Consider the following 26,467-nt stretch of genomic DNA (forward strand, 5'->3'; position numbering starts at 1 on the left):
TAAACTCTATGACTATAAAATTATACTACAGATAATACATAAGCCAAAAGTATATTTAGGAATCAAACATGACCAAGTAGTCTGTTAAAATTTGAAAATGATTTGCTGACAATCTCATCTTGCAGTACATAGGCATGTTAGCCGTGATGTGGATGTCAGTGATCCTGAAATGTTTATGTTGTACGATTCCCTGCTTCACTTGCAGCTCTGCTCCTTTCTCCTCACCCACTACCACTGAAAGATATGGCCAGTTGCTTGGGATTGTACATCACAGGGCAAGTCTATTTTCAGAGGGGTGGCCCCAGGGCAACCTTAAAATTGTATGACAGAACACCAGCAAGTGTGGATAATGAGTACCAGATTTGCTAAAAAGATTGGAATGCCCCAGGCAGAAGGTTTTCTAAGACAGACCAAAAATAACTGCTAATCTCTCTAGGCAGAAGGCTCTGGGTGCTCCTTTATTTTGTTCCTTGTCTTGTATCATGTTGCCAGCATGCTTTGGTAATCATGAAGTGTTAGTACTTGTGAGGGATGCATAGACAGATAACAGGTGAGATTTTCATACTAAGTGGCTTTTGATACAGGATGAAAATCCATCTACTAATAATATATCATTGAGGTTGTTTGTAATGAAACATTTTGAATGACCTATTTGGGAATTAGTTTACGTGTGTAAACTGCTTAAAAATATGTGCTGATTGGCCAGGCACGGTGACTCCCGCCTGTAATCCCAGCACTTTGGGAGCCTGAGGTGGTTGGATCACTTGAGGTCAGAATTTCGAGACCAGCCTGGCCAACATGGTGAAACCTGTCTCTACTAAGAATACAACAATTAGCCAGGTTTGGTGTCACATGTCACATAGGAGGCTGAGACAGGAATTGCTTGAACTTGGGAGGTGGAGGTTACAGGGAGCCAAGATTGTGTTACTGCACTCCAGCCTGGGTGACAGAGTGAGACTCCATCTCAAGGAAAAAAAAAAAAAAAAAAAAAAAAAGCTGACTCAGCTGAATGCCAGTATTTTCTTTTTAGGGAAAATTCCAACTGGTCGTTAATATTTTGTTTCTGCTGCATGGAGGAATCACAGACACTTGGAGGATTAAGTCAGAGCAGGCAGCTGCATGGTTTCAGTAGGTTAATTCTGTGTTATGAGTACAGATGCAGAGTGAGAGTCAAGGGGAATCTTCACTCCTTAGCATCTCTGGTTCTTTTGTAGTTTGAATGAAATTGGAAAAAGGAGGGAAAGGAGTGGGAAAGAAGGTCCTGGGAAGATTAGGACTGCCTTAACTTTCCCACTACTAAAACTAGAAGCCCGTTTTGCTCCACAGATGAGAAGTGATTTCTCCACAGAGTAAGTTCTATAGAGTCTGTTAATAAGCTATAGAAATTAGATATTAATAATTACCTATTATGGCCTTGGAGCCAAGACAAATAATGTTTACATGTAGGGTTGCTGGTAATTCTGTATCTCTTAAGAGATTGTTCGTGTGGTCATTAGAGATTTCTGTCTTGCTGGTTTATTTGATAAATGAAATAATTAAATCATAATTACTCATCTATGTATTCCTAAATTAACAAGTAATAGGATATTTTAATACAGTTAATGTGGAATAATACCAGGGGCTCAAAATACTACCAGGGGCACAAAGATAACATTTGATGTCTTTTTTAAATGGCTACATGTTTATTATTCAATTTTTACAGTCATCTCATTTAATGCCTGAGGAATCCAAGATAAAGGTTAAACTTCTTCCTAAAGACCACCTGGCTAGCAACAGGCAGAGCCAAAATCAGAACGTGGATTTCTAGACTAAGTGTATTATACTCTTCTGTCTTACCCTAAATATGTAATAATTTAAATAAATTACATTTATTTGAAATAAGTCTAGCAGTTGTACATTTTCTATTAAATATGTTGTGTGTAAAGTATATAATACGTAAAATGGAAAAAATCCACTTTTAAAGGTTTTAAAAACTGGTACAAGTTATACGTAATCATAGTAGAAAAATATGAAAATAGTGAAAATATTAAAAATATAAGTTAAAATCTTTCCACTATCCAGTATTAAACACCAGTCCACATCTTTCTAGGTGGTTTTCTGGGCATATGTATGTGTGTACATGTGTGTTCATATGGTTTACTGTTTTGTAACAATATGTCATATTTCCATATCTAAGCTTATATGGATAAGCATACTTTTGTAACTTAATTTTTAATAACAGCATTGCTATTTCATTTTGTTGATGTCTTATTTATTCAATTCTCAATTCGATGTGTAGTTATCTTCAGATTTTTAAGATTGTGTATTTGTACATATATGTATGTAACAACCTTGTACATTTATGTATTTCCTTCAGGATAAATTCCTAGAAGTGGAATTGTTGGATCAAGAGATTTACATTTTTTAGGTTTTGATACATATTAGCAAATTAATCGTTGAAAAAAAAAGCCTGTGTATTAGGCAGTACATGAATGTGCTGATTTCTTATGCTTTTGCCAGTACTGTATTGGGTATTTTCCTGTTTTATAATATTTCCTGATTCATAAGTAAATAAATGATATCTCTTTTTTTAATTTCTTTGATTATTAAAGGAGTTGAGCATCTTTTCACATGTTTAATGACCATTTTTATTTGTTTTGCCTTTTAAGATCCTTTTCCCATTTTTTTTTCTGCTGTATTTGTCTTATTCTTAATAATTTCCAAGAACTGCTTATGTGTCAAGTATAATAAACCTGTTTTGTCATCCTAGTTACAATTTTTTCCCAGCTTTTTGTCATTTAAGTGTATTTGTGTGTGTGTGGGGGGGTGGTTTTAGACTGAGTCTCGCTCTGTTGCCTAGGCTGGAGTGCAGTGGTGCAATCTCAGTTCACTGCAACCTCCGCCTCCCAGGTTCAAGCAGTTCTCCTGTCTCAGCTTCCCGAGTAGCTGGGACTAAGGCGCACACCACCATGCCCAGCTAATTTTTGTATTTTTAGTAGAGATGGGGTTTCACCATATTGGCCAGGCTGGTCTCGAACTCCTGACCTCAGGTGATCCACCTGCCTCGTCCTCCCAAAGTGCTGGGATTACAGGCATGAGCCACTGTGCCTGGTATTTGTTTTTGTTTTGCCAAGCAGCTATTTACTAGGATCTCTTCCCCTGGCACCCCACTCTGCTTCCATGAGAGCCCTTTACCACTCCACACTCATAAAATTATTCACTTTTATTTTCTTCCATCCTTTAAGTAACTTTCATGTTTTAATCTATTTGAAACTTATTTTGGTGGATGATCCAAGATGATGTTCTTTTACTTTTATTCCCCTTAAATATAACCAGATATTCCAGCATGAAGTATTTCTTTACTGAAATGAAATGCAATCATTGTTACATACTAAATTACTAAGATAATTTGAGTCTATTTCTGGCCTTCCTATTCTTATATTAATCTTTCTGTTGGCTTGCCTAGGCACCTCACTGTTCTAATTACTGTGGTTTTATAAGGCATTACTACTAGACATTCCATTCAGTTTTACCTTTACCTAGATAAAATGATCGATAATGAGGCCTCTGTGAACTTTGCCTAGATTTGAGTTTTGTCACCGGCTCCCACATCGGAGAGCTGATCATCTGGGATGCGCTGGACTGGACCATGCAGGCCTATGAACGCAACTTCTGGGACCCATCTCCACAACTGGACACCCAACAAGAAATAAAACTCTGTCAAAAATCAAATGACATTTCTATTCATCATTTCACATGTGATGAAGAGGTAAAAAATCTATACACTATAAACTTGCCTTTTACATAAACCCAATTTCTGATTTTAAAATTTAATCCCATGTTGGACATAAAAGGGTATCATGGTTTCAGGTTGTGCTTTAACAATGGTCTGTTTTTTCTAACTTGTATGATTTGTTGTTTTAAAAAAAAAAAGCATTTTATTTTTTTTTATCTTGCTTCTAATCTCAGGCAAGGAAATGATTTAAACATTGTACACAGATTTTAAAATATTGAAATTTTGGGTTGGATTATAAGGGCGGTCTGGGACTTGTTGAGTTAACGATTGTTTTAAGAAACAGTGAAAAAGAATTCTTTTGAAAATCTGGTGCATTTAGTGAGGCAAAGGAAATTTAAAATTTTAGGAATGTTTCTCTTAGTCTGCTGGCATCTTGGGGCAAGATAAATTGAGAATTGTTGATTTCCATCCCATAGGGCTTGGGAGTGATGCTCTTGAAGCACTTGAGATCTGTTTTGCTGTAACAGATTAGTACCAGTGGACTACTGAATCTTATCTCTGATCTAAAAACCAAATCTCTTAGCGTCAGGGGCTCAGAAAATGTGTTTAAAGGGCAATTAACTGTTCTAAATGTAATTACAAGAAATGTTTATGAGTTGTACCCTTCGAGGAGGAGGAGTTGGGGAGGCTTTTCTCTATTTTGTGACTTTCTATACTGTTTAGATTTTCTAACAGCATGCCTGTTATTTTTATTAAAATTTCAGTAGTAGTGTTCTGTGGCAGGGGAGAATATGATCCATTTTCTTTGTACCACTCTTTTAAAACAAAACGGGAGATTAGGATAGGAATAGGACTTAAAAATACTAATATATTCAAAGATTGTTTCTTTGTATCCCAACTTTATTTTGAAAAAAGTTAAATATACATGGTAAAAACAGTATGGTCTCAGAAAAGATGGAGACTAGATCACTTAGAGTTGTAGCCCTACAAATTATATATTTTAAGTGTTACATGTTTTTTTCTCACTTTTGTAAAAATATTTAAAAGTTTTTTGTTTTGTATTTCTTTTAAATTTTTTGATTGATATTTATTTTCTACTATATATGCTGGATAAAGCATTGTATAGTTTTCCCTAATTTTTCTTTGTTGTGAGTTCTTTCCTTCTGTAAGGGACCATTAGTTATTGATAGCAGGGATAGTGCCTCCATTGAGTAAATGCCTCCAAAGCTCATGAATTCTCTAATTGTATTTATAATTTTCTTCCTGACCTTGGATAAATTACTTAAACTGTGCCCAGATTTCCTGGTCTGTAGAATAAGTTTCGGGGGATGTTGGCATTGAATACAATCCATAGGGCTTTCCATTTTAGCACATTGGCTAGCACTGTTCATTAATGCACCTGCATTGGACGTCAGCTGCATTGCTGATTGTGGAGTACTAATCCTGAGAGTCAAGGGGATCATTCCAGATTTAAGATTCCAGCAAGCTTTGGTTCAGTCACTATAGGTCTGAGTTGAGTTTGTAGTCTTGGAGGCTGTGTGAGAAAGGTTGGAGGGCCCAGAATCTCTGGTCAAAACAAGAAGGCAATATGTAGGGATATTTGAAAGGCCTACCTCATGGGGATATCTATTGCTTAAGAATGAATGATTGTAGGACAAGTGCTTGCAGAAATTTCAAAGGCTACTACTGCATGTGAGTCTGTGTCATGCGAGGAACGAGCAAGGGACTGAGGGACTGGAGTAACACGACCTTGATTCTAATATTGACTCCATGTCTCATTTCTTGTGTGACTTTAATCTCTTTAATTTTAACTTCCTTATCTGGAAAATGGCAATGATGCTTGCCTTTCTTAACAAGATATTGTGAGGCTGAAGTGAGATAAGTATTGGTGGAAATGCTTTCAAAAGATTAAAGTTGTTTTAGTAAAAAGGTATTTTCTTCTAATAGTACATTTGGAAAAATGTTTTGTGAAACCTTCAGAGGATTGCATGATGATAATGCCACTGTAGCCATGCTTTTCATATCACTCGTAGGTCTCCTGATTGCTTAAGATGTGGAATGCAAGTAATTTTGCTTGCATTTTTCAGGCAGAAGAAGCTAGGTAATTTTCCCAAGGATATAGTGTTATTTAAATGAAAACTCAGGTTATTCCTCAACAGCTTCCACTGCAGGGCCAGGCTGCCAGCTATAGCTTTTCTTTAGATCTATTTCAGTGAGGAAGAAAGTGGCGCGAAGGGATATACTATGCAGACCTTTCTCTCTATTAGTGGTTGTGTCCTACCTTCTCAATGCCTGGAGCTTTCCTTAGTGCTTTGACATTTTGGGGTTTCAGAGATTAGTACTGTAATTTGGGCTAAAGCCTAGGAATGGGGAAGGTAACAGTGGCTTTCTAATGTCACATGAGGGCTGGAAATCCATTACAGTAGGAAGGGTGAGTGCTAGTTTTACGCCCATTTCTGAACTTCTTCCCCTAGAATGTATTTGCTGCAGTTGGAAGGGGTTTATACGTGTATAACCTTCAAATGAAGCGTGTGATTGCCTGCCAGAAAACTGCACATGACTCCAATGTCCTGCACATTGCCAAACTTCCAAACAGGTACAAGTTCCCATCTGTTCTGCGATAGATGAAAGCAAGTCACGGTTCCCAGGGCTACCATTGTAATTTCTCAAGTGGCCAAGTTACCTGGCTTCATGGCTTGACCTGCTGTGTTCTTTTGGAAATGGAGAATGCCTGAGGGCTGTCTCTTACAGAAGGGTATGTGGCAGTGTATTACAGAATTTACAAGAAGAAAGGTTCAAATGAATTACATCGAATTTCATTGTAAGAAGAGATGATTTAAAATTTGGTATTTAACAATGAGAACGACTTTGGGGCCACTTACAGTGTACCAATTTTTATATTTCTCATAAACCTACCTTCTTTTTGTTTGTTTATGGCCAGAATCAAATGGCTGCTAGTCTCCTTGTTATATGAGGCTACTAAGAGTGGTTTCCTCTCAGAGTAGATTTGCTGCTGAGCTTCTAGGGACGAACATATGGACAAGGAATATCGTTATTTTCTATGCAGGATATTTTTGGAGTGAGAGGCACCCAGAGAAGAGAGTAGCAAGAGGAGGGAAGGGGGCTGCTTAGGACATTGTGAAGTACAATTCACAGTTTTCCCAAATGCATTTTTTTAAATGAAGAGAATAAATTTATAGCATTTGAGCTAATGTAATGTATAACATGTGGCTTTCCTAAAAGGTGCTTTTAGTTTGTGTTGTAACGTCATGTTAAATTGTGATTTTTGTCAGTTCCTGCTAAGAGCTGAATAAAAGCAGTTGAGGGCTCCACTGATTTCTTTCACTGCAAATTTAGCATTGGTCCTCAGTGGTGCGCTCTCTTTGTATTACTGATTTTCTGTTCTGACAGGCAGTTAATCTCATGCTCAGAAGATGGCAGTGTACGCATTTGGGAGTTAAGAGAAAAACAGCAGCTTGCAGCTGAGCCTGTACCAACAGGTGTGTCTTCTCTCAAAAGGTAGTCTTTTCTCTGTCCTTTTTTCTCACGTGAAAGGCAGGAGAAGGACGATTATGTGAAACCACTATAGAAATGCTCCAAATAGGCATCAGATGTTTGTAGAAAGCATATGGTAATTGAGATCTAGGATTTACAGCTTAATGCTGCCCTAATGTAGAACTGCCACTTCATTTCAAGTAAGATAGAGATTTTGTTTTGAGGGAAAACTTACTTTCTGGTCATCTGAATGACCAAATGGCCTAATGAAGTATTCATTTATATTGTCTTTAATTCTGACTGATACACAAAATTTGTACTGTCAGATGTCAAACTAAAGTGTTCTTTACCGTTGATGTTGAATTCAATTTATGGAAAAATACACTTTTCCTTGTGTGCTTACATCATAATTGCATGAGCTCTTGACTTCCAGGTGTTTAATTGGAAAAACAAAACTCTGAAGGGTTGAATAAATTAGTTACCAACCTTTGCACAAGAAATCAGATGCTGGTACCTAGTTGCTTCTGGTTCTTTTAACTTCCTGAAGTCCTGGGGTGTTGCTTTTGCACATACACATACAGATATTCCCCTGTGCCTTGTTTGTTGATCTGAGTTTTGCCCTTTTTTTCCCTTGACAGTTAGACATTGCCATTCAAGCTTTGTTTCTGTCCTGTTTTATTCCAAGTGTCTTTTTGTTAATATACCTTCACCAATGGGTGACTAGGGGCAATAAGAAGGGATGAAGAACAGACCTGGTTAGCTAAGAAAGATGAGATAACATATTCAAAAAACCCTAGCACAGTGCTCAGTACCATCCACTTAGCCCTTGACTAAAATAAGTCTGGAACCTCTTCACATTTAAATGTTCTGTTTTTCTGATCTCATGTTGTTATTGTATGTATAGAGCACAGTAATTTTGGAAATGATTCTTTTTCTAGGTTTTTTTAACATGTGGGGATTTGGAAGAGTCAACAAACAAGCCAGCCAACCTGTTAAAAAGCAGCAAGAAAATGCTACTTCATGTTCACTGGAGCTTATTGGAGATTTGATTGGACACTCGTCATCTGTGGAGGTATTGCTTTTCAGGCATAGAATGTCCAGGCAACTCCTGCTTTTCCTTTTCATTGCTCTTTTCATTCAGTTGGTCTCATAAAGGCATATACTTTTTTGTAGATCTGAACATGGAATGGGATAGGCTATAGTATGTGCAGTTAGGATTTCCCTTTCCAGAGATATGATTTGAGGAAACAAGGAATGCACTGCTTTTAAGAATGGGCTTAATCACCATTATTTATGAGCTGGAGATAGCTGACCGTAAGACAACAGTCAACAGAGAATGCGTGAAGGGTTGTGGTTATGTGTATACAGTTAAAGCCTTAACAGAATCGAATTCCAGGGGCCTTTATCAAATGTATGAACAGAGTCCTGTTTTCACCTGCCTTTGAAGGATAATAGTTTGTTACCTTTAATGAAACCCTATGCCTTGATTTTCATTGTGCAAATATGAAAATTTTAGTTGAAAATTATGAAATGCATAAGCTTCTAATATATAGAAATCCTAATACATGAATATTTGCTGCAGGCATCATTGCCTACAGTGAAGGAATAAGATCAGTTGAGGTAACAGATTAGTTGTGAGAACTAATAACAGTGTAATGATAACAGCGTAATCAGAGCCCTAAGGAATTTCTTAAATTGTTCTTCCCTGTTTCACAGGCAAAGAAGAACAAATTTCTTTTCATTTGAAAGGGCATTCATGCTTAGGAGGAACAGCGGCAGCATGCTTGTTAGTGAGCATTTCCTGTATTTCAGGCACTGTGCTAAACACTGGCTGCTGGAGTTGACAGAGAGAGATGGATACAGTCCTTGCCCTCATGGATCTTACTCTTGAGTGGAGAGAAGGGGTATAGACCCTAGGCTGCATATGATGGACCCAAGTAAGCAGCAGTGACTCAGAAGAAACATTTCTTGCTCAATCTTGTAAATGGTTAGAGGATATGAGACTTGATACTTTAAGTTTAGTAGGATGAGTATATAGCCTTGTCATCATAAGCTCCTTGACGTTGGGTACAGTGTCATAGTTGTCTTCGCTTTCGTCTAGCAAGTAGCTCAGTTTTTAACTTTGTGTTTCTGGTTGGGTGGCAAGCGTGGACTGTGGTAGACAGAAGGGCAAAGATAGCATTTATGTGGTGGCAAAGAGCACCTTAGCTAGGCTGGAGTGCTGGCTTCCTGTGAACAGATACTAGTAGGAGATAAAGCCTGGGAACGTGGTTTGGGGTCAGATTATGAATGTCCTTGAGGCTGAGGAGTTTGGACTTTATATTTTAAATAGTAGGAACTCATTAAAACGGTTTTTAGATGGTGGAGAAAACCCCATGTAAAACACATTCAAATGTGTTTGAATGTGGCACATTTCTCATTATATAAGACAGTGTCAGCTTCTTAGGAATTTTCCTGAGTGAAAGTGTTGAGACCTGAACATTTTTAAAAAGCATCTCTGGCTTTGCTGATAAAACCTAGGCTATCTCTGCAGTGTCACCTGAATTTCCTCATTTCTTTTTTTGAGACAGTATCTCTCGCTTGCCGAGGCTGGAGTGCAGTGGCACAATCTTGGCTCACCGCACCCGCCACCTCCCAGGTTTAAGCAATTCTCCTGCCTCAGGCTCCCGAGTAGCTGGGATTACAGGTGCCCGCCACCACACCCAGCTAATTTTTGTATTTTTAGTAGAGATGGGGTGTCGCCATGTTGGCCAGGCTGGTCCTCATTTCTTTTATATTTTCATCCTTGCTCTACTGGCTCAACCCCTCCACCTGTATATTGAATTTTGTGTTTTCCAGTTTCCCAAGGAATTCTGCTTCCATATTTCCTCCCTTCACTCCTGCATCCTCAGCTGAGTCTTCTCTTGTGCTCTTCAGAAATGTGTAAGTCATTTTAGAGAAAACTCTTGTTCTCTTTTTTCCGAGAGGGAGTTTTGCTCTTGTTGCCCAGGCTGGAGTGCAAAGGCGTGATCTCCGCTCACTGCAACCTTCACCTCCTGGGTTCAAGTGATTCTCCTTCCTTGGCCTCCCGAGTAGCTGAGATTACAGATGGCCAGCTAATTTTTAGTATAGACAGGGTTTCACCATGTTTGTCCAGGCTGGTCTCGTGAACGCCTGACCTAGGCAGTCCGCCCAACTTGGCCTCCCGAAGTGCTGAGATTACAGGCATGAGCCACCACACCCGGCCCTGTTTCTCTTTTATTTCACCCTTTCCTTCGAGGACCTCATCCTTTTCATTGGTTCACTTCTTTCTGATACAACTCTTCACCCATAGTATTCGTGTTGTCTTTTGTCAACACTATTTTCCTATTCTTAGCTTCCAGCCTATTCCTTCACTGGACAAGCCCCTTCCCCTTACTTGGGGCATTTTCTCACTTTGAAGCTTTTTCTGAATTTCTGTGGCATGTCAGAGTCTGTACTGCATTATTTAGTGCCTGATTACATAATCTTTCCTTGGTACCTTTATTGTTTCAATTATGATTTGCTTTTCAGAATCTTCTTGAGGGTAGGAACCATAAACCTAGTTCTGACACTCAATACCTATGGATTGAGTATATCTACTTTTATAGAGAGAGCTGAAGCCAGTGATTATCTTGGGAAATTTAGAATTCAGACATTTTATCTATAGCCATTATACATAAGTAATGGTTAAGTAAAACCAGTACTTGAAAAATCAGATTATGAAAACATCTGGAAGAACTATGGGAATTCATGTACTTTATGAAAATAGCTGTTCTGTGGTTGAACAATATTAACAAAATTCTGATTATTAGATATTATTTGTATGTGACTGTTACCAATACTGAAAAATGAAGTTCTACACCCAGATCCAAAGGAGTCTTAAGGCATGTATCTCACACGCACATATGTTAATGTGGTATTAGCCACTTCTCTGCTTTTCAGGGTCACTATAATCAGTTTTAATTTTCTTTACAGATGTTTCTATACTTTGAAGATCACGGACTAGTGACATGCTCTGCTGATCATCTCATTATTTTGTGGAAAAATGGAGAGCGAGAATCTGGATTGCGCAGTTTAAGATTATTTCAAAAATTAGAGGAGAATGGTGACTTATACCTTGCTGTCTAGTTTAAGGAATTAAAAATACACATGCATGAACCTTGAACGTCAAATATCGGGTACTACTTTGAAAACCATTAATATATTGATCACTTAAATTGGTAATTTTTTTTTGTCAGTCCATAAAATTCTACATATTTAAAGTTTTTGTGGACCTACCAACCAGGAACATGTTGCTTGTCAGGTCCTAGTATATCCTCCCAAGAATATACCACAAGTTTTCCATTTGACTTTCAGCTGCTGCTGAAGTGGTGAGTGCTGTGTTTTGAGCTTATTTTGAACCTAGACCCTTGTGAAAGGTACAAATAGAGGTAATAGTTAAGTTATGGCATTTATTAGAAGTTTCATTATTTGGCTTCCTTTAGAATTATTGTGAAGTTTAAAAATAGCCTTTCTCCTGCAAATTTTCCTGGTCTTATAGTAACTGTTAGTGTTCTATACAGCACAAACTTGAATCTCTCAGCCAAAAAAATGAACATATATACTGTTAACGTTTGGCAAGTTTTTTTTTGGGTATCAATTTGTTGAGATAATTTAAAATTCTAATTTTTTAGTTCTAGCTACTAAAACCTATATGAACTCAAATGGATAGAAATCTTATGAGGGTGTATTTTTCCCAGTGCGAATTGGCTTGAACAGCCATGGGCTAAATTGGTACTAGAACAACAACTTCCCCTCATGTACGCCAAGAATGAGCTCTAGATCATTTGAGAGGCACAGTGTTTCCAGAGTCAGAGACTGCCACTGAGCGCAACTGCCCCATCTGACCACTGACTCAAATACGAATTGCTTGAGACAGACTTCATTTATGTAGTTCTTTGCAGTGTCCATTGAGACACTATAACCAGCCTTGTAACAATATGTTTTCTCCTTTTGGTGCTAAGAAATAAAAAAATGAGAAAGTAAAGTAGTCTACACATTAAAGATTGAAATTCTTAAACTACCAATTAAGAAAGGGCAATGTGACTGATGTTAGCAGACTGACCCTTCTTACGGAAAACCTTCTACAGATTTATGAGTTCATTATACAAATAACCCTAAAGGGAATCTTCAGAGTTCTTTTTACTAGTTTTAGCTTTGACATTTGCTTCCACAACTACCTACAGTCAAAGACTGGAAGAGTTAAGGTCATCTAGGTAGACCAATGGCATAATGTTATAAATGAGGAAACTGAAGCCCAATGTGGTAAGGCCTTGCAATTAACTCTGTAGTACCCAGTATCACTGAGCAGCTCTAAAAACAGGAATTGAAGACTGAATGAGAGAGAGACTTACATGACTACTTTAAATCCAAATAACATTGAGTCATGAAAAGTTTTATGGAGAAATATTAAAACTTAAGCTACCTCCATTACAAAAGACTTTCTCCCATTACTCACATGCTTTTTCCTTTAGAAAATCTGTATTAGCCCATACATTTGTAAAGTTGTTTTCTTAAGTTGTATGACACACGGGAGTCATAGATTTTTAACTGTTTTACTTCCTAGCCTGTTCTAGGCTAGTGTTTTGTGATACTAATCTATTCAAATGGAGTGGTAGAAATCACATGAATTTTGGAAGCAAATGGTACCATAGGTACCACAGCAAATTCCTTCTGTCATTATACAGGCATACCTCAGAGATATTACAGGTTAGATTTCAGACCACATCAAAAAAGCAAGTATTGCAAATAGAGTGAGTCACATCTAGTTTTTGGTTTCCCGGTGCCTATAAAACTTTTGTTTATACTACAGTCTTAAATTTCTAAAAAATGTATATACCTTAAGAATACTGTATTGCTAAAAAATGCTAACAGTCATCTGAGCCTTCAGTGAGTCATAATCTTTTTGCTGGTGGAGGGTCTTGACTAAGGTGGTTGCTGAAGGTTGGGGTGGCTGTGGCAGTTCCTTAAAATAAGACAGCAATGAAGTTTTCCAAATCAATTGACTTCCTTTCACAAAGGTACCTCTGTAACATGTAATACTTTCTAATAGCATTTTACCCACAATAGAACTTCTTTCAAAATTTAGTCTGTCATCTCAAACCCTGATGCTCCTTTATCAACTAAGTTTATAGAATATTCTAAATCCTTTGTTGTCATTTCAACGGTGTTTAACAGCACCTTCACTGTGGAAATGACTGTCTCCAGAAACTACTTTCTATACACATTCTTAAGCAACTTCTCATCTATTACCTTCAGACTCCACTTCTTCCAGACTCCTTTTAATGTTGAAATTTTGACCACCTCCCATGAATCAGAATGTTCTTAGCAGCATCTAGAATGATAAATGCTTCCCAGGTGGTTTTCAGTTGACTTTGGCCAGACCCATCAGAGGAATCACTAGTTAGGGCAGCTATGGCTTTATGAAATGTATTTCTTAAATAAGACTTAAAAGTCAAAGTGACTCCTTGACCCATGGACTGCAGCACAGATGTTGTGGTAGCAGGCATGCAGACAACATGAACCTCCTTGTACATCTCCATCAGAACTCTTAGGTCACCAGGTACATTGTCATTGAGCAGTAATATTTGGAAAGAAATTTGAGGTCTCAACCATAAGTTTAAATATTCAGTAAACCATGCTATAAACAGATGTGCTGTCATCCAGGCTTTGTTACTCCACTTCTAGAGCATGGGCAGAGTAGATTTAACATAACTCTTAAGGACCTTAAGATTTTTGGACTGGTAAACTCTTGACTTCAGCTTAAAGGCACCAGCTACATTCACAGGCATTGAACTTCTCCCTAGCTACGCAAGTCCTAGATGACATCTTCTAATAGAAGGCCATTTCATCTTCACAAACTCAGTTGTTCAGTGTAGTCACCTTCAGTGATCTTAGCTAGGTCATCTGGATAACTGCCTGCTGTTTCCCCTTGCACTTTGACGTTAATGGAGATAGCTTCATGAAACAACCTCTGCTTGCTTCCAACTTTTCTTCTGTAGCTTCTTCACCTCTCAGTCTTCAAAGAATTGAAGAATTAGGCTTTGGCTTAGAAGAATTAGGCTTTGGCTTAAGAGAATGTTGTGGCTGGTTTAGTCTTGTATATAGACCACTCAGACTTTCTCCATCTCAGTAATAAGGCTGTTTCACTTTCTTGTTTGCATGTTCACTGGAGTAACACTTTCAAGAACTCTTCCTTTGCATAACTTGGCTAACTGGTGTAAGAGGCATGGCTTTTCGACCTGCCTGAGCTTTCAGCATGCCTTCTTCAACTAAGCTTAATTATCTGTAGCTTTTGATTTAAAGTGAGAGGCGTGACTCTTACTTGCACATTTAGAGGCTGTTAAGTTATTAATTGGCTTAATTTCAATATTGTTGTATCTCAGGGAATAGGGAGGTCCAAGAAGAGGGAGAGATTGGAAACTGCTTGTTGGTGGAACAGTTAGAATATACACAAGATTTATCAATTAAGTTCACTGTCTTATATGGGCATGGTTTGCAGTACCCTAAAACAATTACAGTAGTAACAGAGATCACTGATCACCATGACAGATACAAGAATAAAAACATTTGCAATACTGTAAAAATTGCCAAAATGTGACACTTACACAAAGCGAGCCCATGTTGTGAAAATGCCCCAATAGACTTACTCAATGCAGGGTGGCCACAAGCCCTTAATTTGTAGAAATGACAGTATCTTTGAAGCACAATGAAACAGAATGCAATAAAATGAGGTATACTTGTATTCTAATTTTCTGCCATGAAAAACTGTCTAGAGGGCAGTCTCCAACCCTAGGGACTAGATTGCTTTTGTTTTCATGCATGCCCTAAAGTCAGAAAGATGGGGGATAACAGTATGATGGGAGATTCTGGTAGGGTCTCAAACCTGATGGTGTTCAGTAGTTGCAGGTAGACTGCTCCTAAAAGTTGGACTTTCGATTTAGAATAATGGGTCAATGTATATTATGTACATTTTCTCCATTTCCTGAGTTTAGCTTTCAACACTTAAGATACTTGCAACAGCAGAAGTAACACTACATACTGTTACAATGTGTACAAATGCCTTGTCATTTTTATTTAAATATATTTATTACCTCAGTCTCTGGCTATATTCACAGAGCACAAGGGCAGAGGATCATCCCTTCTGTTTCTTTCTCTACAGCTGAGTAGGTTCTGTGTGAACTGATAAGCTTGTTTTTTTGCCCCAGAATGCTAACCAGTCCTGACTTAGAGGGCAAGTAAATTTAAAAATCTTAAATTAGAAATAAAGAATGATCTTAGGAAATTATAGGGTCATTCTGGTCCAGCAATGTTTTATAACTAGCTTCCTCCTTCTCTTTAGTAGTCAACGGAAATTATTAAAGCGTGTTGCATCTTCCTAATACAGCCCCCTCAACACATGCCGTTTAAGTAAACAACTCCATGTAAGAGGCAGTTATAGTGGTTTATATAATATACACTATCTGATACAAACACCATCTGAAAGCCTGTATTTCTAACAAGTTGACTATATGGAAGAATAGACTACTTCGCAGCTCAGAAGATTATAATGTAGATTACACTGGTAAAGAGCAGAAATTGTTGAAGCTTTAGTACCTAGCTGTCTTAAAGCATTTTTAAACATTTGCACATTACTAATAAAAAGTTTGAAGTTAACATGAAATTTGACATAACACTGAGTAAGCTGTAAATATTTCATGTAGAAGATGTCAGACACCTGATAAATGTTACTTACCAAATAGAACTGAAAGTGAGATGATCAGAAAAGGACTGTTCCTTGCCTCAAGCAAGCTTCTGAAGCCTAGGCAAGTTAGCTAGGTCCTTAATATGGGATTCTGGCATCTTGATTTTAATGTGCTCTGAAAACAAAGTGTGTGACTCATGAAATAAAGGACACTAAACCCCAAATTTGAAATTATGAAAAGTTTAGGCCAAAGAGGTAAAATAAAACAGCTGTTGGGAATGAAAAATGGCTGTAGGAATTTAGTTACAAGTACTTCACAAAAACATTTTCATCACATTTACATAATATAGCATTACAATACAAAGCTGGCTGCTGTCCTGACCAAGCAAGTTCTCTTATCATCTAACAAAAATAATTTAGATACATTTCTTTGCATGGAATTGTCATATTTTTCCATTTTTGGTACAAAACATAGAAAAAAAACATTGGCACATTATGTAGTGATAAGTCATTTTTTCCCATGTACAAGTTCCAAGTATTCTGCATTCCAATTTATATTGGAAAAAAGTAATTACTGATTCAGTCTCTGTTTATACCTTTTAAAAATGCAGCATGAAGTACAGAGAAAGAAAACGAAGTTAGTTTGTTTACGGGGTCTAATATAATACATAGGAAGGATCGGCTGGTAAAAGAGAAAAGAAAATCTCAAGTCTGACTTTATGTAGATCACAGAGTTGTGAAAAGAGCAGTATAAAAATATGCACTTGTGCTTTAGAAGCTTTTAGCATACAATTAATAGCTTAAAATAGTATTTACTGCCTCCCCATATGCTTATTTTCTGATATATTTACACCGTACAATTTTAACATTGTTAAAGCTAATGGCATGATTTCAAATATAGATTGGTTAAAAATATCTGAACCTTGAAACTCCCCTCCCTATCCCCTCCCGAAATATCACGTATAGGTGGTGCATGGCACAACATACTCCATGAGCTTACACCCAGAAAATTTGGATTTTAATAAAAATTTTAAACATGTAATATAAACTTTTTTTTTTTAAGAAAAGCTTGTCCAAGGGCATTCAGATTTAATGGCTTTTATATAATACTTGTTATAGTGCCTCGTGGCTGCCTCTGTGAGCCAGAAATAAGGGAAGCTCATGGATTCCCCAAAATGAAATGCCACTTTTCCCTCATCGTGGATGGCTGTTACCCCCTTTTACAGGAAAGGGGGTACAACACAGGCTGCTGATACCAGTCTAGAGAGGGCACCCACCAGCCAAGGCTGTGTTCTAACTTAGGTGTCACACCATCGGCCAAAAGAACCATGTAGCCACAGAGGCTGTGAAGCTAACTAGTTTATCTGTAATTTGGTCCAAGTTATTTCACTTATTTTATGTAGTTTTTTTTCCTTAGATATATCTGTTCAGATAAGCTTCTTATGAATCCTTCAGATTGATGCTCTTGAGGAAAATAGTCGAGCTAAACAGCAATGATGATTTTTATGGTAAAGGATGAGCTGAACACTAGCTAAGCTACTTAGTCACCATCCTGGGAGACGGAGCTCACAGGCACCAAGGCTTTGCTTCCTGTGGCCTGCTAGTTACAGTGAATCAGCTCCATGGATTGACAAGGGTACACCGGATGATAGCAGAGCAAAGGAGTTTGCCAAGTATTTGTTCTGTCATTAAGTATTCAAAAGAACATACATTTTTCTTCATGGAACATGACTTTCTAAAAATGAAATTTGGGGATTTGAATGATTCAAGGTCAAATATTAAACATTAGCTCCTTCACCAATACCTGTCATTATCATTAGAAAGGAAGGCCTCTTGTTTACGCTACTGCGATTCACAGTGTCCTTTGTAGGTCAAGAGGCCCCCTTCTGTGGCTTGGCTTTAGCTGTCAGATGGAAGCCTCAGACTTTTGCACTTTAGGTCATCTAGTGTCTTCCAGTGTTTGTAGTTGTCAGCCAAATGTTGCATCAGGCCTGGCAGATGTGCAAAGGCTGCAGGGACAGAAAAGAATCAAAAGAAACCTGTGAAGTTAGACCCCAGGAGCGTTTATAAGCCGGGGGCTGTCTGGGACAAGTTTGGGATCAGAATTAGAGGAGGCATACCCTGGGTGAGGCCTGAGGCTGTTAAGTGAACACACGGCATGAGGACAAGTCATTCAACACTAGTTTCTGAAATACAAACAGGTCCTTTTTGAAAAGCTGCTTATCAGTGACAGTATCAGAAGAACCTATGATTCAGAGTAAACTAAATACATTTCGCATTCTTTCTAGAGTTTCCTCCAATGATAGAATAAAACTGCAGTAGCTTCTGCAACGTGTCCTTTGAAGAGGCAAAGACTCGTTTATCCAGTTATCAAAAATCCATTGAGTCTTCTGCACACAAGGTTCTGTGCCAGCTGCTGGGGATGCAAAGAATACACCCACCCGACTGGGCCACAAAAAGCTGACAGCCACATTTTTTAAAATATATTTTGTTTACCTTTAGGGTCACCCTATGTCACTAAAGATAATAAAGTATAACAAAATTTTCTTTGTGGGTGACAAAACAGTCTTACCATCCCAAGCATCAAACATGTCTGTTATGAAGTAGTCAATGAAAGAGATCTGAGACTTGGGGATGCTACAGGTATTCCTGTCAAACACTGGCATCACCACAGGTAGCCCCTGTCTCTTCTCTTCATCGGTCTGTAAGAAAAAAAACACCATCACATAGGGCTGGAAGACATGTGAGACACTTTTACAGTAATATCCTGTTTCTCAGAACAACTCTGTGAAAATGGGTTATTATCCAGTTTTCTCAATGAAGAAATAGGCTCAGCAAGGTCCTCAGACTTAGGTGAGTCAGCTGAGCTACAGTCACTACACTCAGGCCTTCACACTCTCAAGCCTCTTACTTTTTTTCTTTTGTTTTTGAGACAGAGTCTCATTCTGTCGCCCAAGCTGGAGTGCAGCGGTGCAGTCTCGGTTCACTGCAACCTCTACCTCCCAGGTTCAAGTGATTCTTTTGCCTCAGCCTCCTGAGTAGCTGGGATTACAGGCACCTGTTACCATGCCCAGCTAATTTTTAGTAGAGACGGGGTTTCACCATGTTGGCCAGTTCACTGTCTTGAACTCCTGACCTCAGGTGATCTGCCTGCCTTGGCCTCCCAAAGTGCTGGGATTATAGGCATGAGCCCCAAGCCTCTTACTTTCTATGTGGTACCATAGCATCTCCTGACATTTTGATCTCAGGGTACTTAGCCTCTTTGCTGTGATCTTTTATTATTGCAAAGTCAAAGCTATTTTCAATGTCGTACAAACACAAATTCTCATACCAAAACTACTGACGTTTACACTGAGAAGAAGCAACAGTGGGTAAAACTGCTAACACCTTAGCATGACTCAATGAACTAGCACCAAACTGTTTTAATAGCCACAGTCATTATATTATTCACTGCCACATGTTTGCACTTTAAAAAGTTTCAGGCCGGGCCCACTGGCTTATTCCTGTAATCCCAGTAATATCAGAGGTCAAGGCAGGAGGATTGCTTGAGGCCTGGAGTTTGAGGCTGCAGTGAGCCAAGACTGTGCCACTGTACTCCAGCATGGGTGACAGAGTGAGATCTTGTCTCAAAAAAAAAAAAAAACACAAAACAAAAAACAGTTTCACTTAAGAATTACCTCTTTGAAGCCATAAGAGTTATTGTATTGAATCTTGACCTTTGAAGTACATGTCTCTGTAATATTCTGTGTGATGAATGTGATGAAATGGGAGTACACATGCACTTGCACTGCATACCAAAATCTGCTGGTCATCTTGTGGAAAAGCACTTATGCACTTGAATTGAGATGAACCAGCTGCTTTTATCCATGGAGCATTATTTTCACTCGAAAGAATGACTATCAAACTATGATTGTTCAGATTTGGGTATTAGCTATGCAGCTTTTGAGGTGTGTGGAAATCTGAGTATTATGCACATTAAAGTAAGGCCATCATTCATAGAGCTGGATATTAAGATCCACATTTCCTGGTGGTGTATTGAGCCAGAGGCCAGCTCAAAGGCTTCATTTGTAACTTTCATTTTTAGGTCACCCTGGCTTATGAACATTAGTACATTCCTTTTTGGGAAAAGGACACCTAAATAGGAAGCTTATATCAAAAAACTTAAAAGCACATTTTTTCTCATTCTCCATTCACACTGAGAATAACTAGGAGTAGTACTTCAGGTCCTCGCTCTGTGGGTCCAGGGAAGCCCATTGATGAGCAGCTTTTGGCTTGGCTTGCTCATTTCAGGTCAGTCGATCAAGCAGCCTGAAAATACCCACTGGTGTTCAAGGAGTCATTTGATCCCCACCCCCTTCCTGTTCTCTCTGGAAAGCTCAGAACTACCTGTCCTACTTTTCTTCAATTCAGGGGCTCTCTTCCCAGAAAGCTGCAGTTTACTTACTGGATTTCATGAACAGACACTTCTCTAAAGACGGACGACATACAAGCAGCCAACAGACATTAAAAAAAAAAAAATGTCCAGGCTGGGCGCGGTGGCTCACGCCTGTAATCCTAGCACTTTGGGAGGCCGAGGCAGGCGGATTGCCTGAGCTCAGGAATTCGAGACCAGCCTGGGGAACACAGTGAAACCATCTCTACTAAAATACAAAACATTAGCTGGGCGTGGCAGCGTGCATCTGTAGTCCCAGCTACTTGGGAGGCTGAGGCAGAAGAATTGCTTGAACCTGGGAGGTGAGGGTTACAGTGAGCCGAGATCATGCCACTGCACTCCAGCCTGGGCAACGGAGCAAGACTGTCTCCAAAAAAAAAAAAAAATTCAGCATCACTAAAAAGACATGCAAATCAAAATCACAATGAGATACCATCTCAAACTAGTCAGAATGGCTATTATTAAAAAGTCAGAAAATAACAGATGTTGGCAAGGTTGTGGAGAAAAGAATGCTTATACACTGTTGGTGAGAAATAAATTAGATCAGGTAGCCCCTGTGAAAAGCAGTTCGGAGAATTCTCAAAGAACTAAAAATAGAAATTGCTATTCAACCCAGCAGTCCCATTACTGGGTATATACCCAAAGGAAAATAAATCTTTCTGCTGAAGAAACACCTGTACTTGCATGTTTATGACAGCACAATTCATGGTAGCAAAGACATGGAATCAACCCAGGTGCCCATCATTGGTGGACTGGATGAAGAAAATGTGGTGCATATATACCATGGAATACTATGCAGCCATAAAAAAAGAATGAAATCATGTCATTTGCAGCAACATGGCTAGAGCTGGAGGCCATTTTCCTAAAGTGAAGTGATATAGAAACAAAACCAGATACCACATGTTCTTTCTTAGAAGTGGGAACTAAACATTGGGTACACACAGTGGCAGAAACTGGAACAGTAAACACTGGAGACTTCAAAAGGAGGGAGGGAAGGGGGCAAGGGTTGAAGAACTACTTATTGGGTACTATGTTTACTACTCGAGCCATGGATCATTAGATGCTCAAACCTCAGCATCAGCATTATACCCTTTTAACAAACCTGCACATGTACCCCCAAATCTTAAACATACTGGGTCCGCTGTTGGCCACTCCCCTTCACAGTCTTCCTAGGTATCATCTATTCTTTATCTTGCCCTTATTTATACTGCCACCATGGTACATTTCAGCCATGCAGACCCCACAAAATTCACTACTTGTGGCAACTTGTTTGTCACCCACACACCCATCAGTGCTTAAGAGTCTTTTCTCTGGAAGTAGGGCTGTTTCACATGTCCCTTTACAGTCTACTGTTTTCTAGATTTCTCTCCTTTAACTCCTCTTTACACTGCCACAGTTAAAGTGAACTACATATTGTTCCTCTTTATATAACAGTTCTGTTTTCCCTCCCCTTGTTAATTTTGCTCAGAATGCTTTGTTCTTCCAGAGTGTTTTCCTATTCCCACATTCTGTAGCCCCCCCTTTTATCGAGGAAAAAAAGTCTCTGAACTCCTGTCGCACTTAACATAAACTTCCTTGAGATACACTTCATTTTTTACCAACATGTGGACCTATCTGCATCTCTTCCCCCACTGGACTGGGAACTTCCCGTGGCCGCGATGTCTTCACTAATGCTTGTGTTCCCATAACCCACCATGGAGACACCCAGGAATAACCTAATGAATGAATGGAAGATTTCTCAGTTTTTGTACAAGTTCTGGATCGAACAAATTGAAGATGAAAAGTTACTTTCAAAGGCTCAGTTTATCCTCCTTCTAGAGAGACTCTGGTTAGTGATCAGCCCATCAGTCACTTCCTGAGGGAACCAGAAGTCTACCCCAGGAGGCAGTAAGCTGCTTTCTTCTAGGGAGGAGTGGTTAACTAATTGGTAAAAAGTTAACCGGAGAATCCCCCAGGATTTCCATGACCTGGGGCCCATTCCCAGACTGGAAGTGGAGCTTCCCTGGAAAGATGGCGCACCTGTGCAAAATACTCCTCAGAGATCCTCCCAGCCCATTCAATGCACAGGTCCAAGGGGCGGCATGGGTTGGCCACGTCAGCACACTTAATCATCATGCGTTTGATCAGGATTTGGTTTTCAGGGAAGTTCTTCCCAGCAGGGTTGCATTCACAGTCGCTGCCCTCAATCTGGAAAACAGATGGTCGGATCAGGGTTGGTTCAAGATGATGGTGAAGCCCACGAGGGCTGACTCGCCTGGCATTCGATGGTAATCACCGAGCACACAGGTGGGACTGGGACTCAGCGAAGGCAGCTTTTTTTAAAATTCCATATATAATATACCAATACATTCTTTAAAAAAAAAAAAAAGAATATGCTGATACAATCTTAAAAGACACTCAACACAGAGTTTGAAAGCTGCAAGTCCCTATCACCACCTGTCTACCCCTCAAATCCATTTTCTTCCCTAGAGGTAACTGCTACAGCAGTTTTGTTTTTATTTTGAGCAATCTGATATGTAATCTTAGAGGGAATTTCTCCCAGTTAAAAAAAAAAAAAAAAAAGTGTAAAAGCAGAGCTTTTAGCTACTTTAATCCATTTAAAGTAGGGCAATGGCACATGCATGTAACCTTCAATTATTTCTTGATTTCTACTACTTATGCCTACCAGCTTCCCTCCCCTCCTATGACCTGTCCCACCCCCAACTCACCCACTGTGTCTCACTTTGGTTCTCCTAAGGCATATGTCCACTTATGTTTTCTTGGCTGTTCTTCTGACTGGCTGGTAAGTGAGCAAGGTAGGTGTGGGGTTCTTGGAGTAGAAAGTGGTCAGGAGCAGGTGTGTTCAGCCATGTTTAGAAAGACTGGTCCACACCTAGTGGTGATCTCAGTGTCCTCAGCCATGTGGCCAGGACACGAGTTGGTGCACACAGATGCAGTCACAGGCCATTTACATAGAACCTGAAAGATTGTTATTCTCCACTTTTAAAGGCACCATCAATTGGTTGTGTGAAAACAGGTCTCCAGCGCTCTGCCAAGCCAAAAGGCTGCATGACATTTGGGGGGTTTTAGACTGGACCTATTAGACTATCAATGTGCAGAATATGTTCTGGAGGTTTTTGATTACTTATCAAAGTAATACTGTTTACTATAAATACTGCAGTTAATAGTAAGTTTCAGTGCAGAGTTGGGGGCTTACATGGGTGGATGACCTTCCCAGTTCTGAAGTTCTATGAATCTGTATACTTTTTTCTTCTCTAAATCCCCAGATCCTTGCTCCCATAAGTCCTCTGTGGAAGGAGAGGGCTCTAGTGTTGTGCTGTGGAATCCTGGGGAAGGGGCTTAATAGGTGAGGTAGACACTGTCCCTCCATCCACACTGGTCATGGGATGGGTCCTACACAGATAGTCTCCTTACTGATCAAGTTACGATGATCATTCACATCCATCCACTTTGCCAACCTCTGCTGCTCCAGGAATGAGCGGAAAGCTTTTCTAGCTTTATGGAGTTATGAACAGCTTCATGGCTTCAGAGAACAGTGGATCTTATTAGGTGTGAACCTTCTGTTGCATGTTCCTAAAACCCAAATTGGTAAGGACCTTAAGGCAGGTCCTAGGTACATGAGTAGGTTTTAAAAAAGGAAAACAACGAATGCTTCTGCTTTCCAGTCACTCCCAGTTTTATGACAGTCTTCAGGTACTGGTATGCTTTTAATGTGAATCAGCAACATTCTGTGTTCTTTAAAACACCCTTCAACTTTGAGGTTTTCCAAGAGCTCAGTGAACAGAGAAGTAAAGGCTTTGGATTCTCTAAAATACCACCATTTATGCCAGTCTCTGCTCGTCTGCAGCTCCTTCCATATTCTTTGGGCCTAGCTTTTTTGGTCAGTACTGGCTTTTTCTCAGGGACTTTCTTTCAAAGGAGCTCAGAGTTGCTGTGGACACAGTTGATTCTCAGCCCCAAGGAAAACAAGTGGCTAGTCCTTTCAGCCCTTTACCAGCTCCAAGCAAATAACCACCTTGCATTTGAGTGGGAAAGAAAATGCTTTGGGGCCAATGCAGGCTCTCATGGGAATGTACTTGGATGTGCCTTACGGCATGGAAAGCAGCACTCACCTCAGCTGCCATTGGCTTGTTGATGCTGTTCACAAACTTATTCACATGTTCAAAGTGTTTTGTCATCTCTGTTGCCAAAACCATGTCAATAATAGCCTGGCGCAGTGTTCGATAATGGTTCCTAAAATAACCAGAAGACAAAGGGGCTTTTTCACAGTGTGTCTCAAATTATAACTATTCTGCCACCATTTTACTACACTCCTCACAACCTAGGAGGAAGCTGCGGCACAGAGTTAAGAAATGTGTGCAGATCGCAAGAAGAGTTGACCTGCTCGTCCTCCCAATAACCAAGACCTGCAGATGCTATTCCATTTTCCCCAGTGATAGCTGACGCTTATGTGATTTATGAGTATTTTTAAAAAGAGAGAAGGTACCTGTCACATGGTGGACATTTATCTGACAGGGTGATTCCCTTCTCCCTTCCCTTGAGAACATCAAAAACAGTAAGGTGGCAGGAAATGGCAGGCTGATACAGCGGCCACATAAGCTGGCACTGCATTCTGTGCAAACACAGTGATTGCCATTGCAGAATGACCACAGCGTCCTTCAATGATGGCAGTGGAAGATTTTCCTGTGGATAAGTGCTTCCCTAGATTGCAGCGGACAGAAGTTGTAATGAAGGAAGCAACAACCGTGCCCTAAATTAACCATCCAATTCTGTTGTCGTTTTCTAACTTCAAGAGCCAGAATGGCTCTTGAATAAAATGGGCTACTGGAAAGAATTTTCTGCAAAAGTTTAAAAACCCATCCTTGATACTCATGAAACTGAAGCCAAAGATGGAATAACTTACCTCCATGTGTTCCCAGTTTTCTGGAGACCAAACCAACAGGTTCACGTAGACCAGCAGTCCTGAGGCCTGAGGGCGCTCCATGTTCTCTGTACACTGCCCCCTCCCAGGCACCTGTGCACCAGCCTGGCTGGTGCTGTGTGGGAAATACCCACAGCCTGACCGCAAGGTGCTGGCAGGCAAGAGGACCTGCTCACATCTAACCCACTGTCAGCAGCGGAGAATGCAGGGCTGGGGGAACCCGACTGACCCTTCATGCTCCTGCTCTGTGGGACCTACTCATAAGGGAGTATTTTAAGCAGCCAGAAATTGAGCTAGGGAAAGATGGGGGTGGATACATTTTCCTCAAGTTGCACAAAAGACTGGATGTCCTCGTAGGAGGGTAAAAATATCTGGTGTACTTAGTAATAATACAATCAATATTTATGTAGTGTTCCGCAGTGTATAAAACATTTTTATGAACTCACTGAAGACCAAATGTGATTTCAAAACATAAAGGCAGTCTGAAAAGTCAAATTAAGTTAAGGGCAAGGTTATTTTATCATCTGATACAGTGGGACAGCTATTATTTTCCCTTTCCCCTAAGAGGAAGCTAAGTATTTGGGAAAACTGAGTTTCCCACTTAAACTTCACAAACTTGAGCACAGGAGCCCAAGCACAACAAACCTGTCAATATTCTTGAAAATGTTGCATTTGGTGTCCTTGACGGTGAGCTGGAAGGCCAGGGCGGTGTGGTGACTCTCCAGAACAGCAGTGTCATTGTAGAGCACAGCAAGCTCACTGCCTGCATTGCAGAGGAAAGAGTTGGTCCTTCCCGGGTGATCCACATCATGGACCGTGGCAGCAATGAGGGCTGCCACCTCATCCAGCTGATCGAGGCTTCCCTGGGATACGGGGAGGCAAGGTTAAGCATTACCACTGGATCTTGGAGACCCACATCCATCCTTGTCTGTGCAGAGGGTCAGGTCAGGTGATGTGGAATTTTCAGAACGTTTTTAGCCGGCTGAGCCTTCTGACCTCCTAGATGTGGCGAGGCGGCCTTGGACATGCAGCATCGCTTTACTGTGCTGTCTGTTATCAGGAGGGAAACCTGAGCCACAGTTACAACAGACAGCTTAATTCTTTCTCCAGGGGCCATCAGTTGCTTCTGCAGGAAGAGGCCAAACAAGCCTTTTGAATTGCCCACTGTATGGTATTTCTGCC

General features: G+C 39.8%; 2 protein-coding genes across 12 annotated transcripts in view; one reads left to right on the forward strand and one right to left on the reverse strand.

Moving 5' to 3' along the window:
* Window positions 1-12,246, forward strand: part of WDR41 (WD repeat domain 41) — a 190,595-nt gene extending 178,349 nt beyond the window's left edge. For 6 of the 9 annotated variants that reach the window (XM_017895538.1, XM_017895533.1, XM_017895540.1 and 3 more), the window contains 5 exons: window positions 3,564-3,748; window positions 6,190-6,311; window positions 7,127-7,215; window positions 8,149-8,282; window positions 11,186-12,236. In XM_017895538.1, the coding sequence (XP_017751027.1) occupies window positions 3,564-3,748; window positions 6,190-6,311; window positions 7,127-7,215; window positions 8,149-8,282; window positions 11,186-11,338 (683 nt within the window). In that variant the 3' untranslated portion in view covers window positions 11,339-12,236. Of the gene's footprint in view, window positions 1-3,563; window positions 3,749-6,189; window positions 6,312-7,126; window positions 7,234-8,146; window positions 8,283-9,022; window positions 9,148-11,185 lie in introns of all 9 variants that reach the window. The other 3 variants (XR_001889848.1, XR_001889847.1, XM_017895539.1) reach the window with 3 other exon arrangements.
* Window positions 12,247-16,156: 3,910 nt separating this feature from the next.
* PDE8B (phosphodiesterase 8B) overlaps window positions 16,157-26,467 on the reverse strand; it is a 210,938-nt gene continuing 200,627 nt past the window's right edge. For all 3 annotated transcript variants that reach the window (XM_017895530.1, XM_017895532.1, XM_017895529.1), the window contains 5 exons: window positions 25,931-26,148; window positions 24,477-24,597; window positions 22,384-22,551; window positions 18,505-18,634; window positions 16,157-17,941 (listed from right to left, as the gene is read on the reverse strand). In XM_017895530.1, the coding sequence (XP_017751019.1) occupies window positions 17,832-17,941; window positions 18,505-18,634; window positions 22,384-22,551; window positions 24,477-24,597; window positions 25,931-26,148 (747 nt within the window). In that variant the 3' untranslated portion in view covers window positions 16,157-17,831. The remainder of the gene's footprint in view (window positions 17,942-18,504; window positions 18,635-22,383; window positions 22,552-24,476; window positions 24,598-25,930; window positions 26,149-26,467) is intronic.

The sequence above is a fragment of the Rhinopithecus bieti genome, unplaced genomic scaffold (assembly GCF_001698545.2).
Source record: "Rhinopithecus bieti isolate Rb0 unplaced genomic scaffold, ASM169854v2 scaffold_26302, whole genome shotgun sequence".
NCBI lineage: Eukaryota > Metazoa > Chordata > Mammalia > Primates > Cercopithecidae > Rhinopithecus > Rhinopithecus bieti.